We start from the raw sequence: 13,847 nt of genomic DNA on the forward strand, positions 1-13,847 counted from the left end.
AGCTCGTGCGCTGCGCCCCTTACCCGAGTATGTGCCCTTAATTTCAGATTGGTGTCCGAGGAAAGTCTGAAGACGTCCGAAGGACGTCCGAAGGCGCGGGAAACTTCGGAAGGACTTTCCGGACGGGTACGAGTAACTTCCGGATGAGTGCGGGAAAGTTCCGGAGGAACTTCCGGAAATTACAATGAGGTTTCGTCCTAATACAGATACGTGTAATGGCTACTCAGGACTTGTCCTGAGTAGAAGCAAACAGAGGAAAGGCTGCAAGGACAAAGTCCGAAGCAGAATAGGTCCGGAGGACCGCGGGAAAGATCCGGATAGACTTCCGGAAACTTCGGAGGATCGGATGAATGGATAAGTGGATGAACGGAGGAGCGGAGGAGCGGAGGAGCGGAGGAGCAGAGGAGCGGAGGAGCGGAGGAGCGGAGGAGCGGAGGAGCGGAGGAGCGGAGGATCGGAGGATCGGAACTCCGGCCTAGGGAATTCCTCCCTAGGCCTGAGATGGATATTGTCTAAGTTGGAAGACTAGAACTGGTATGAGGACTGAGAGTGAGATCTAGTGCGAGGACTAATATGATATTCAGACTGAGGTACTACAAGACATATACACGAGTTTATATACTAAGAGAAATAACGGAAGGATCAATAAGCAGAGTCCGAGGCTATGTATGAAGCATATGCAAAGGTTAACAAACGCGAGTCGGAAATGAACATAGGATAATGGATCAGTAAGCATACCGGTAGTAAGTATAACCGAGGTACCGGGAACAAGGAATACCGGATAGGCTGTGTTAACGTTATATGCACAGGAAATGAATCAAGAAGCTTATCGTATATCAGATAGGAAATGTATCTATACGTCGGATAGGATCGGATCGGACCGGATCGGATGTGGTCCGGATGAGATGCATGGATATGCAAGATATAATATTAGGGCAATGGGACAAGGGTGAACGATGCAGGCTAGCTGCGAAGGATAAGGGATCTGGACGTGGACGTGCGGATGTGGATGTGCAGAGGTGCAGGGATCCAGATGGGTACTGGAGACATGGATAGGACATCCGAAGGTCCGGATGAGGCGTGGGAATATTATCGGATGTAGGTCCGGAATACGGGATATGACACGGCCGAATACTAGGCATTGGGAGAGCTTGAATCACCATGAAATGAATCGTGGGCTCTCGCGGTGAGTGACCCGCTTTTCTTTAATGTACATCCATTCCTAACTTTTCGTACATCTGTCCTTCCCTCCTGTTCGTGGTGTCCAGCCTTCCAAATACTGACCTAAACGATGGTATCGGGAGTCTTGGTGTAGCAGATGTTCGAATTTGGATCTTACCGCATGTTGGAGGGCGAACGGGCCCGCCGGACCGCAATGGAACTAACGTTTATCAACTTGAAGGACATTGCCAAATTGGTCACAAGGTTTTGTATTATCAAGCCATTTGCGCGTTCAACAACACATCAACATACCTGCGACGCCACGCAGCGCCCTGTCTTTCTGATGTTATTGTTCAGATGTGGCCTATTGCAGTCCAAGTTATTATTGCCACTTATCAGTCTTAATCTTGTGATCTGCGACGTGTCGTAAGTTCCCATTCCCCATGGACCAATGATAGGCTTCACTTTACTGGTTATAAGATGGAAGCAGCGAGGGGCAGCCTGAAATTAACCATCCATATCAATGTCTCATCCAATCCTGTCAGAATTCGACATTGTTTTTGCTGGAGGTAAGCAAATAACATCTTGTAGTGGATTGCCCTCGTCATACATCGTCCTGTACAGGTGGCACTACAGCCTGTGTTGTCGCAGGTCGCTTAGCTGCATATGACCCCTCACTCAGGATCTTGATTTTGGAAGCGGGTCAACACACCCTCAACAAACCTATGCATGTCCAACCCTACCAATATCCCTTCAACCAAGCACCGACGAGCACCACAGTTACATTTCACGTAGGAAATCCATCTCCTTGTCTCAACGGTCGTGCACTGATCGTTCCTTCCAGTCGTTGCGTCGGTGGAGCCTCATGTGTGAATTGTGCGTAGCATGCCTGCCACGATAAAGAAGGCTCTGATAATGAGACAGTCATGGTATATACCCGTGCACCTGCTTCGGACTATGACGATTGGGGAGTCGATGGTTGGGAATCTGAAAATCTGATTCCCCTCACGAAGAAGGTCTTAAATTCGTTTACAGGACATTCGTTCGAATTGCTCATACGTTCACCTTATAGCTGGAGACATATGAGGTCCAGCCCGATCGTCCAACTCACAGATATGACGGACCTATCAAAGTTTCATCTGGTGGGTGTAAGTTGGGTATCTCCGATGAATTCATCCAAGTTGGCACGACCTATCACAAGAGGCAGTATGCCGACGACACAAATGATTTAGAAACGTGCAATACATACAGTGTAAGCTACGATGCTTCTTTCCTAACTTCGACAACTAACCAGATCTACCTCAGCCATGGCGGACGTGAGTTCCTGCACTCTTACACAATTGCAAATTCTTGGCTCACGTACACAAGATACATCGACGGGACAACCGGAAGGCGTTCCGACGCAGCTCACCACTATGTCTACAACCAAGCTCACAACCCGAATTTACAAGTCTGAGACGGAAAGCGCGTGAAGCGTATCATCTTCGAGTAAGTGGCCATATGAGATCGCGACCCCAGCAAACGGTTGACTGTTTCTCCAAATGAAAGGGACAAGCGTGCTGTAGGTGTTGAGTTTTCCAGCGACCAGGTGTCTTGCCCGGATGCGGATCAATCGTCGAGTGTTGTAAGAGCATCAAAACTGGATGTTGTCTCTGCTGGGGCGTTTGGTTCCCCGGCCATTTTGGAGAGGTCTGGGATCGGTGCCGAGGCGATCCTCGAGCGGTGCGGTATCGAGCAGCTGTTGGATTTGCCTGGTGTCGGAGAAAATTATCAAGGTGCGCTTTTAATTTACTTATCCCGAGAGCTTCCTTGGCTTAGGACGGTCAGATCACAATCTCGTCTTTGTTCCATACTTGGCTGCTGACGAGGCTGTTACCATGGACGCCCTCTGGCGTGGGGACAGTATCCTGCAGGGTAAGCATGTTTCATCCCACGATTGCAGCACTTATAACCACCCAAATGTAGAAAGCCTTGCAGAATGGAACAGCAGCGGCAAGTCATTGATTGCACAGAAGTTGGTGCAAGTTGTCATTATCACTGCTGGCATCGTGCTGATTGGAATATCAGCGGCCTCGATTCAAAAATCAAGTGGCGTCCTGATGACGAGGAGTTGAAAGCCATGGATCCAGCTTTTCAACCACGCTAAAAGGAGTTTTTCCAGGACCGGCCAGACAAGGCTGTTGCAATATTTTGTGTTTTTGCAGGGTGCGTGCGCATTGCTTAGCTTTAATGATATGACAATGCTCATGACACCCAGACATGTTCAACCGCTCTCGAAGCCGCTCGTTCTTCCTCCTCGCAGGTACATGTGTACGGGGTATTATACAGTACTACTTTTCATCCACCCTGTGATTCTTTTGTTAATCTTTTGAATAGCTTTACCCGGTGTCTGCTGGAAGCGTTCATATCGACGTGACAGATGACGGAAAAGAAGCAATGGACTTTACTACAGGCTTCCTAGATGAGTGAGTGGACGCATCTCATTTTAGGGCACTTTGCATGACCACGCCATTCCGCCCAGTCCATCTGATATTGTTCCTCTTAACTTCGGGTATAAAAAGACACGCGAACTTCTTCGACGCATGGCTTCCTACCGAGGTGAAGTTGCTGCTGGCCATCCTGATTTCTCGGAGGGAAGCGCTGCAGCCTGCAGAGAAGCTTTCGGGCCAGTGGACTTGAATGCGCCTGACATTGTTGATACTACCGAAGATGACGAGGCGATTGATCGATTCCACCGCGATATTAGTAAGTGCTGACATGCGATCTGCATCGTCACAGTAAAATACTAAATCGAACATCAGTGCAAACGACGTGGCATTCTGTGTGTGCGACTGAACTTTCCATGATTTCATATCTGATATTTGTATTTGTAGCTTGGGACTTGTGCCATGAAACCGGAGGCAGATCAGGGAGTCGTCGATGCTAGGCTTATTGTATACGGGGTGTCGAACCTGAAGGTTGCAGATATGTCCATTTCGCCGTTGAACGTTGGCACGGTGAGTACTGGACAGGGAATTGTTGTACGATCTAACAACATACACAGAACTCGTACTCGACCGCACTTCTCATCGGAGAACTGGCTGCGATGATCATTGCTGAAGATTTGGGTATCAATTGCATTTGATATGTATCGTCAGGGGCGTGTTTAATAATTTAATGACTCCTTGCACTTGGTTAAAGCCATGTTTAGGGACTTCCAGTGGGTCTTGGTCGTCTGAGAGCATCTGCCATAGTGTGAGGTTGGTCAGCGCGACTCTTGTCATGAGCTTAACATGCCTCATTCCTGCGTAAAATGTCGACGCATGATGTACGTGTCACAACGCGACTCCTCCTGCTACCGACCGAGTCAGCCAGTCTACTGGTATTGTCATCGTTGTTATTAGAGTTGAGGTACCTTCACCCCTAACGCCCGTAGGACTTTCTCGTCCAAACATCTAACAATTCTACATAAAATAGTGCTCAGAATGGAACAACAATAGAGCCTTAAGTCCTGCTTTGACTCGGAGGCGCGATCTATATGATGGGCTCAGGCTTGAAGTGACTTGTAGTGCGATAATGGATATGTTGATCAGCAAGTGACGCCAGAGCTGGCCAGACCTTGACAAGACCCAACGGTTGTCTTCATCCACATCTAAAACGTTTCCGAACGCACCATAGACTAATGACGTAGTCACTTATCGTACCGAAGACCTTACCTGTCGGATCTTCTGCCAGTGCCAGTTGTATGTCAGGACTGAAAAAAACGAGAGAACTGAATCAATGAGGACTTCTTTCTTTCAGTGTGCCAAACACCCTACAGGATGGAGGCTCCGAGGTGAATGCCTAAGTGAAATACACGAGGATCCGCTACTAATCGGGACAGTAGTGATTGAGCATCCTGTTCCGCGACAAAACGGAGCAATGTACTGCTCTGGGACCATGGAAGAACAAGAAATGGTCCAAATATTCCTGTCGTTCCAAACAAAGGAACGATGTTGTCGTACACAGTGCATAGTATTGGAAAAGTTCCCTTCCTGACGGGGATGAACAATTAAGACGCACTATAGTCATACAGATACCTCATACTAGTAGAATAATATGCTACAAATGAAAGTATTCGTGGAAAAGAAAACTGCCCTTCTAAATGAATGTATGAGGCTAATCCTCGTCTGTTGCGGAGATTACAAGTAGGTAGATGCTGGAATTATAATACTCTGTAAATCGAGTCCAAAAAAATGAATGAGAGGCTGTTTGCACCATTGTGCATTGAGATCGACACTGCGAGTAAGGAACGTGATACAGACCATGAATTGGAAGCTCATACACGGATCAACCCGAGCCTAGTCTAGCTGGGATTTAGGAAATTCAAACTGTTCTGGTTTTTCTTCATCTTGCATTAGCTGGCTGTACATTGTGCTCCGTTTTCGAAGTGAGGGTCCATACAAGAAAAGAATCTTTGATAGTGGGTTAGTAATGAAGTACCGAGACATATCGAAAAACTCACGAAAGGGACTGGAATCAGGAGGACAGCGACGCCACCAAAGATAGTGTTGGCCCATTTGTATGTGAGCTTCTTGAACATTATGTGGGAGAAGAGGGGGAATCCAAAGCTACCCATATTACCTATGGTTGCTCAGCACGTGCATACAAAATATGATTAACAACGTACGAGCTAAACCCTGGCCCGCCAAAGCAGAAGATGCCATTGGACCATAGCTACATGGGCAGAAAATGTGAAACACAAATCACAGTGGAGATGGTACGAGAGACTTCCCAGTCTGCCAGATAAATGAAAACCACCTGGTACGAAACAAATGAACAAAACATGAAGATCTGGTTAGAGTGGTGTCTGATGAGCATTCCCGATCCTCGTATACATAGAAACGATAAACACACCGATAAACCGACAACAGGCCACGTCCAGAACATGCGAGAGTCCGCTGTCCATGCATAGATGAATATAGGTAGCAAGAGTGCAACTAAACAAGCGATGTATAGCCTTGCTTCAGGGCCCCTCTGAGACACGCATTTCCTAAACAGATCGGTCAGGTGCGGCGCATAATTTTATTGTTACAATTGACTCACCGGTACAGCACATCCTGGTAGAAATTGGCAAGGAGTCCCAGGATACTTCCCACACTGCGAGGACGAACTAGATGAGAGGGTCAAACGCTCAACATCAGGACACTTACACGACGATAATGAACACTAATCCACTCTGCCCGACGTTGAAGTGATATATGTGCTTGAAAACTCCGGACACAGATCTGCTCGCATTACTTAGTGGCAAGTCCTCGCTGGAAGTGACATATTTGCATACCCGATCTGGACGTAGAGCACGCCGGACATGAAAAAGACCCAAATCTGCGGAGAGAACTTCAGAAACAACGAAACACAATGGGAAAATTTACCGACGCATATACTAGTCACGATGGGATCAGTGAGAACAAACACTAACCACCATCAGCACCACCTTGCATAGCAATCATCAAATAACGTACTGATTGGCCAAGTACACGGCATCTTAATCATGGCACTCAATTTCGGCCGTGTCTCCTCTCCGGGCTCTCCCCAGACGCGGTACCGGTCGTCCCCAGTTTCTATACAGAGTTTCTTGGCCATGCATCAAAGGATGATTTGCGATCGGGTCTCCTCCATTATAAGTAGGCTGAGAAGGAAGTAGGTCCCCCGAACACTGCGTTTATTGTTATTGGAACGTATTATAATTCAGAAAAGATATACGCACATCGCTTGAATCCCGTGGATCCATCTCCATTGGAGATGAGGGTTTAGTTCCAGCCAAGCCGAGATGATCGACCCCAGACCAGTGGTAACCACGCTCACCATGGAGAAAACAGCCATAGGCGGGCTGCGCCTGGAATAGGGTGACGGGGTAATGCTTGCAGGGGCGTGCTCGACGCACCAAATACATAGTGGCGATTAATAAATAATGAAGAGGCCTACAAGATGTCTGCAAGACTTTCTTCGTAGACGGGCATTCAGATAGCGGTGTGAGGGAGCGCGTTGTCTATGGCTGGGTTGGGAGGCTGTGGGACTGCAGAGTAGTAACGACTGTTAATGAGCAATGGGACCGATTTTAAATGTGATATTTTGTAAGATCCGAAGAGTGAAGAACTGGAAATAGTGAGTCGGTGCAAAGGAATAGCTACCAGGGAGACACAAAAGAGAACTTAAGGCGTGAGAGGACAAAGAGCGAAATGAGCGTAGTTGCCATCTAGGCGAAATTCTTTAAGTGTGCTCGTGCCATTGAATATTTGAATCCTGGAGAATGGGCAGTGTCATGGCAAGGGCGTTTTGCCCCGACCAATATATACATAACCCACTTGGGTTGTTACATAAGCACGGTACAGTTGAAATGCTCATAATGCATAAGATCTCGTAATGCATGACAAATGGTGGGAACCAACTTCGTTCCTATGTATTTATGCACGAAATCTACTATTGAATAATGCATAGAGCTTTATAGACTTATGCATCATTATATATACTACATAGAGTAATGCGGAGCCTTTGCTCACTAGGGACCCTGCCACAAACTGACGCTAAACCTTTACTGCTTGTGTGTAACAAATAAAATCAAGCAGGGCATTATTTTTCCTGCTTTTCAATGGCACCTGCAGACCCCCCAAAGCGTAAACCTCGTCACAACCATAAACCCTATGTTCATGTTATGAAACCCAAGGTCAAAGACTTACCCAAGACATCTGCATTACCCCAGCCTCCAGCCCATGCACGACACAATCTAACACTCAGTGACTGGCTAACTGTAGTCAGATATTATGATGATAACCAGCCTATATCACAGGAAGATGTTGTTAAGCATTTCAAGAATCTTCCTCAGGGTGCTTTGATATTTACTCAATCATCACTCTCTCATCACATCACAGCAAAAGGACGTAGCAATGATCAGGCCTGTTTGTCATCAAATCCAACAGCTCTTTCAGGGAAAAGGGCCCAGATCATTACCCGGCCAGATGTTGAAAAGGCACTCGTTTTGTGGGTTGGTCATATGGAGCAGAAACGTGAAACTGTTACAGGCCCAATGCTTATGGCAAAATGTGCAAAATTTGAGGAAGCCATGGACATACCAGAGGATGAGAGGTTAAAAAGTGGTGGTTGGGTACAAAATTTCCTGCAAACGTGAGCCAAGAGTTAATATTTTACAGCATATTGACTTTCTATTTCTTAGGTACAATATGAAAGAATATCGTCGACATGGAGAGGCAGCATCTATTAATTTAGCAGCAGTTGCAGCGGAGCGCCAAAGAATCTCGAAATGTCTCGAAAAATACATGCCAAAAGACCAGTGGAATATGGATGAAAGTGGACTGTTTGGATTGTAGGCAATCGTGAAACTTCGTATTATAGCTCTGACATATTGTTTCATAGTGCTCCACCAGACCGTGGATTGGCATCAAAGCAAATGTCCGGAAAGAAATCAAATAGATTTCGTATCACAGTTGCCTTCACATCCAATGCTGATGGAAGCGAGAAACGACCAATTTTTTATATAGGCAAGGCAAAGCAACCTCGCTGCTTCGGCAAAAAGACACCTGCATCCTATGGTTTCTATTATCGTAACAACAAAACTGCCTGGATGACATCTGCATATTTCAAAGAGTCAGTATTTCTGTTATTATGTTCAACAAGCTGCAAGACTTGCATTTCAAAAGTCAAAATCGGCACATAGCATTGACAATTGACAATTTTTCTGGTCACGAAATTTCATACAAGCCAACAAATATCGAGCTCATCTATTTTGAACCAAATCCCACATCATACGTGCAACCCTTGGATGCTGGTATCATTCATTGTGTAAAAGCTCATTACCAGAAAGCTTTCTGTTTGCGTGCAGTGGAGTTAGACGATGCAGGAGAGGATGACATCTATAAGATAAATCTCCTCGAAGTCATGTTGATGGTAAGGGATGCTTGGGACGCTGTCACTCCAGAGACAATTAGGAATTGCTGGAAGCATACAAAAATTACAGAGTGCGTATCTACTATCTAGTATGAAGTCTGATATTGAAACAACGACTCGTTGGTCTTCATAGGGCTATCCCGGACACTCCTGCTTCATCGAATCTGATTTGCTCCACTCCCAACACTCAGTCCCCTCTTGCGGATGCTGAGGCATGGCAAATCATAAAGAATTTTGCAACTGGTATTATTGAAACCCTTCCAAATGCGCAGGAGCAGCTGGCAGCACGTCTAGGTTTAAAATATCACTATAACGATTGGAAACCTGCCTTTGATGCAATATTCGCGGCCAAGGATGATGAAATGGCTGCTGCAACTGCCATTGATCACCTTGCCTCCAAATCACTCTACCCCGCAGCAGCTGCCCCACATCTTCAAGAAGGTCTCCCCAAACCTCCAACTCGTCCCTTACAACCATCTTTGCCACAGTTGTCTCAGCTTGAGACTGAACTTATGAACACTATCGAAGATCTGCAGCATCGTAAACAAATCTGTGGTACTGCACCTACTTTGGAGGATTTGTTGAACCCGATCGAAGAAGATGTGATTGGCCATACTGGCCTCGAGTTCCCTGGTGGAGATGACGAGATTATTGTAGAAGCAACTTGGCAAATGATGGAGAATACTGAAGAGGATCTTGAGGATGAAGTTGATGACTTATGGGAGCCAATACCACCAAAGGAGGCCCTAGATTTGTGCGAACACATGGAAAAGGTCTGTGTTGATTATTCTGATGCTGATGGTGTATCACTGCTCGAGATGCAGAAACAACTGCGAAAACTGCGGGCACATCTCCATCATCTTGATGTTAGATCTCATGTTCAGACCACTCTTGATCAATGGGTTGCTTCGTCGAGTAAATAGATGGTTTAATGTCATAGTAGAACATTTCGAAAATGATTTGACAAAATCACCGCTCGGTGGGAAAATATGTCACAAAGTGTGACCCATATGTCACTGCATAAGGTCTCATAATGCATAAGCTAGGTGGGGGACCAACATGATGCATTATGAGAATGTCAACTGTACTAGGATTCCAGTGGCGCTCTTTGGAACCCGAAACCGAACGCTGCCCCTGATCTCCGTGTCGCATGTCCGCCTATTACTCGGATGACTAATAACTATTTCACGTTCCATTATTGTTAAACTGTTTGGTTAGGTGGGTCCCTGCCATTTTTCTACAATGTCTTCTGCGCAGTCGCCATGCGTTGCCGATCAGTGATCGCATTTCAACACCTGGGGTTTGGCCGGCAGCATACTTGGCAGTCTCGCAATAAATAATCTAATCACCATCACATATTCACATAATTGACATATCTCAGATGGGGAGCCTGGAGTTCGACTCTGGTACTGCCCACACCGGCAACAAAGTTGAAGCCAATCATTTTGGCACCTCTCGAAATAAAGCTCACAAGTCCTGCAGAGTTTTATCTTAGTGAGGACAGGAACTGGAGCAACTTAAGACTTATCTTCCGATCAAGACCAACTAAAGACTGAGCTCACGGAGGATTATTGTTGCATAGATTAAATTATTGAAGTGATTGCAAATGTATTTCAGGCTCCGAAACAAGATATTCTGGATTATTTAGCCTATGGAAAGTTATCCATTGCCTGGTTTACTTTCGGTTTCACAGCAACATCCATGACAGTCCCCATGGTAAGTCATCCTTCGATATTGTTGCACAGCAATCAATTAAATTTGCCGCTGAAGCAGCCTTCTGAGCTTCTACCCATAGAGGGTACTATGAACAAACACATTACCCAACCTCAGACACTTCAGGATGTTTACCTCGAACTTCGAAGGGAAAAAGAAGAAAATGCAGCCCTCAAACAACTGATGGGGTGGCTTGTGGCAGAGCACAACAAGTTAGCAGTGGCCCTCGCTGGACTGGCTGAGTTTTGCCACCCTGTATGTTTGATTTTTTTTTCCACTTCAAGTTACATATTGTTCATTAAATGTCCACATCAGTGGATCTAGTAGCACTCGTTATCTCCCTCGTAGTCCTCTTCTCCTAATGAGCCCAATGGCAGAATATCTTTTGTTATCCATCACACATTCGGTGAATTACTTCGACTGCATGACATGAAGATCAGAATAACACCAGGGATGTTTGTGATGTCAGCAATGGCTGGTGGCATTTCTCCAAGCGCCGATAATTCGCTGCAAAGGTCTCAGCATTATCAGGGATGATGAGGGCACTAGCAGAATGAAGAAATGTATATATTTGGTGCATAGGATCAGCACCAGCAAGTTCTATGCATAGGGCTCCCGCAAAACGAGTCATGAGTCTCGAAGGTGATGCTCGAAGGATCAAGGCTGTCATAGGTCACGAAGACACGCCCATCAGCAAATTTCTCCATGGCAGGTGGTTTGTTAATGATAGCTTTGGCAGGGGAGCTCTTCCCCATGCCTCCAAGACCGATCAACGTGATGTGTTCATCGTCGACGGCAAGGTTTGTCAACTCTGCTACAAGATCCTCACGTCCATAAAACATGGAGGGACGTGGTGGGGGCACAGGTGGGTGATACCTAATTTCCTTCAGAAGATACACAACACGCGCCGAGATGGCAACTTACCATTGCTCTTGAGTCCCAAGGTTTGAGTGTTCATTCCAATCGCGAGGCCAACAAGCATCTCAGCCCTAAAACATCATTCAGTAGCCATAGCTCTCAAGGAGTTCCAGAAACATACACTGAACAGTGGGATGATGCGATCCAAGTTCCCTGATAGTCTCGCACTTGTCGACTCTCACCTGGAAATCGGACTGATTCTTGATCACTGACTGTACACCTCTCAGGATCCTTCACGAACACTTTCAAAGGCTATGCAAATGCACCTGCGCAATGATCAGGATGTTTGCGACCATTCCGAGCATGCCTTTTGTCAGGTCGATGGGTACGGAGGTCTCTCGTAATATTGACTGCCACTATAGTGACGCCCCAGCAGTCGCACCGCATTGTTGCCCTGCGACTCCTTAGTTTCAGAAGAAGGTTCCTTAATGTTTGGGTCATTCCATGTCAGATCAAATATACGGCGCTAACACTGAGCTTTGTGGCTTCTCACCTTTGGTTTTTTTTCGGCCCGCTTGTCAGTGGATCCGCGTGATGAATTCCGAGTTTCAGATATGGGTTCGGTAAAGTGCCGCTGCCGCCTGCTGGAGGGTGAGAAACTGCACAGCATAAATGATAACATACCGGTGGCTATCATAGGTGACATCAAGTCTAGATCTCAACTTTCGACCCGGTCTTGAACCTGTAATGGATTGTTGTGGTCTGCGACACAGTCGGATTGCTGGGATGAAGCAAGGAGACATATCATTGATAGCTTGAACCTCGAATATTAAGGGAAATGAAGTGGACAGACATTTGATCGGAGAGGAAAGGAGCTAACACCAGGAGAGTATGCCAGTGGAGCTTATAACAGTGCGACATCTCTACATAGTCGAACATGACATTGTGAACAACCGAGTTTTGGCACGGACGCTGGAACCTCAAGGCCTCGCATGCACTGACATGGTTTAAGAAAAGATTCACGCCTATCCGTTTTCAAAACAGTTGGCACAGCCACCAAAACGCACTTCGGATGGTCTGTCTGAGTGATGGAAGAACAAAATACATATAAGTATGGGGTAAAGATCATCAGATGAGTGCGGCTGATACTAGTATTATGTACGTATCCCTCCTCACTTTCATTACATAATATTGTATTTGTTGACTGAAGGTTAATGTTTTAGAGCTACACTAGTAGTAGGAGCACAACGCAGTACCGTTTTTGGTATATGTGTGGAGACCCGCCGTTGTGGCAGCAGGAAACACTAAACAGTTCGGACAGGAGATAATAGGACAAAACCGTGGAATTTGAGATATGATATGAGTATGTGATGTCGTGGTAAGTGTAAGACCCGAGTCTGTCCGTAAATGAAGATCTAAGCGGTGTTTTAAGCGGTCCGAACAATCACGTGTTTGATGTGATAAGCAGATGTAGTAAGCAGCAAGCTTACACCCTCCCACCCTCCGAGACATTTTGACCGTCGTTGAATTCATCCAATGCTTCCGTCCCTTCGACCTCTTGACCCGGTAACCACATGTCCGTTTCGTGTCCGTATCCTTTCCAATGCACAAGATATTGGAATCCTCGGCCTTGCTTTCTTCTGTCCAAGATGTGTTCTATCTCCCAACTTTCTGCTCCGTTGTCCGTGATGATCGTCCCCGGCTTCTGTACCGTTCGCGAGGGAAAGAGTTCGTTGTTGTTCGCTATGTGTTTCTTTAGTTGCGAGGCGTGAAAGGTAGGGTGGATGTTTGTGTGCGCCGGTAGGTCAAGCGTATATGTTGATGTCTTTTGGTTTGCCAATATGATTTTGTAAGGACCGTCGAACCTAGGCATGAACTTTGCCACTCGTCGTTTGTCGCTGTGGAGGTACTCTTGTCTCCGGTGTGCCGTGGAGAGGTATACGAGGTCGCCCGTCTTGAGTTCTGGTTCGTCGCTTCGTCTTGTGTTTGCTGATGAGGCTTGCAATATCTTTGCAGCCATGAGAGCGTCATGTGTGTTGGTGACGTCCGTCTTCAGATTCATGATGGCTTCAAGCACGTTTGTGACGTCCGTCTGGAAGTCTTCGTGAGCTTCTTGCACTGCGTTCGGCATTAGAGGAGGTAGTAAGTGTGGAGACCTTCCAAGGTGCATGTGAAATGGAGTGTAGCCAGTTGAT

The 13,847-nt window shown here is 46.4% G+C and overlaps 4 protein-coding genes across 4 annotated transcripts; 2 read left to right on the forward strand and 2 right to left on the reverse strand.

Annotated features, from left to right (window-relative positions):
- Positions 1 to 1,684: 1,684 nt before the first annotated feature.
- On the forward strand, positions 1,685 to 4,285 carry F5891DRAFT_1130924 (GMC oxidoreductase-domain-containing protein; the record flags this gene model as incomplete). Its single annotated transcript, XM_041364588.1, has 16 exons — positions 1,685 to 1,730; positions 1,786 to 2,037; positions 2,086 to 2,177; positions 2,234 to 2,367; positions 2,467 to 2,611; positions 2,636 to 2,649; positions 2,710 to 2,936; positions 2,989 to 3,063; positions 3,127 to 3,175; positions 3,229 to 3,270; positions 3,419 to 3,488; positions 3,538 to 3,626; positions 3,683 to 3,906; positions 3,963 to 3,982; positions 4,035 to 4,157; positions 4,205 to 4,285. 16 exons carry the CDS (start codon positions 1,685 to 1,687, stop codon positions 4,283 to 4,285), a joined length of 1,683 nt encoding a protein of 560 aa, XP_041220035.1.
- A 775-nt stretch (positions 4,286 to 5,060) lies between these two features.
- On the reverse strand, positions 5,061 to 6,762 carry F5891DRAFT_1255140 (uncharacterized protein; the record flags this gene model as incomplete). The annotated part of the gene is made up of 10 exons (XM_041369976.1): positions 5,061 to 5,594; positions 5,645 to 5,763; positions 5,810 to 5,819; positions 5,890 to 5,973; positions 6,037 to 6,172; positions 6,226 to 6,279; positions 6,333 to 6,407; positions 6,461 to 6,504; positions 6,556 to 6,593; positions 6,642 to 6,762. The coding sequence occupies 10 exons, from the start codon at positions 6,760 to 6,762 to the stop codon at positions 5,481 to 5,483; spliced, it is 795 nt and encodes a 264-aa protein (XP_041220036.1). The 3' UTR covers positions 5,061 to 5,480.
- Positions 6,763 to 8,728: 1,966 nt separating this feature from the next.
- On the forward strand, positions 8,729 to 11,030 carry F5891DRAFT_925651 (uncharacterized protein; the record flags this gene model as incomplete). The annotated part of the gene is made up of 5 exons (XM_041373865.1): positions 8,729 to 8,785; positions 8,812 to 8,875; positions 9,017 to 9,152; positions 9,215 to 9,734; positions 10,944 to 11,030. Coding segments are annotated over 5 exons (864 nt in total), but the record flags the coding sequence as incomplete, so codon positions are not given.
- Positions 11,031 to 11,378: 348 nt separating this feature from the next.
- On the reverse strand, positions 11,379 to 12,358 carry F5891DRAFT_984968 (uncharacterized protein; the record flags this gene model as incomplete). Its single annotated transcript, XM_041377524.1, has 4 exons — positions 11,379 to 11,608; positions 11,719 to 11,783; positions 12,206 to 12,311; positions 12,337 to 12,358. The coding sequence occupies 4 exons, from the start codon at positions 12,356 to 12,358 to the stop codon at positions 11,379 to 11,381; spliced, it is 423 nt and encodes a 140-aa protein (XP_041220038.1).
- Positions 12,359 to 13,847: the final 1,489 nt, after the last annotated feature.

Source organism: Suillus fuscotomentosus (genome assembly GCF_016647785.1).
Source record: "Suillus fuscotomentosus strain FC203 chromosome Unknown F5891scaffold_79, whole genome shotgun sequence".
NCBI lineage: Eukaryota > Fungi > Basidiomycota > Agaricomycetes > Boletales > Suillaceae > Suillus > Suillus fuscotomentosus.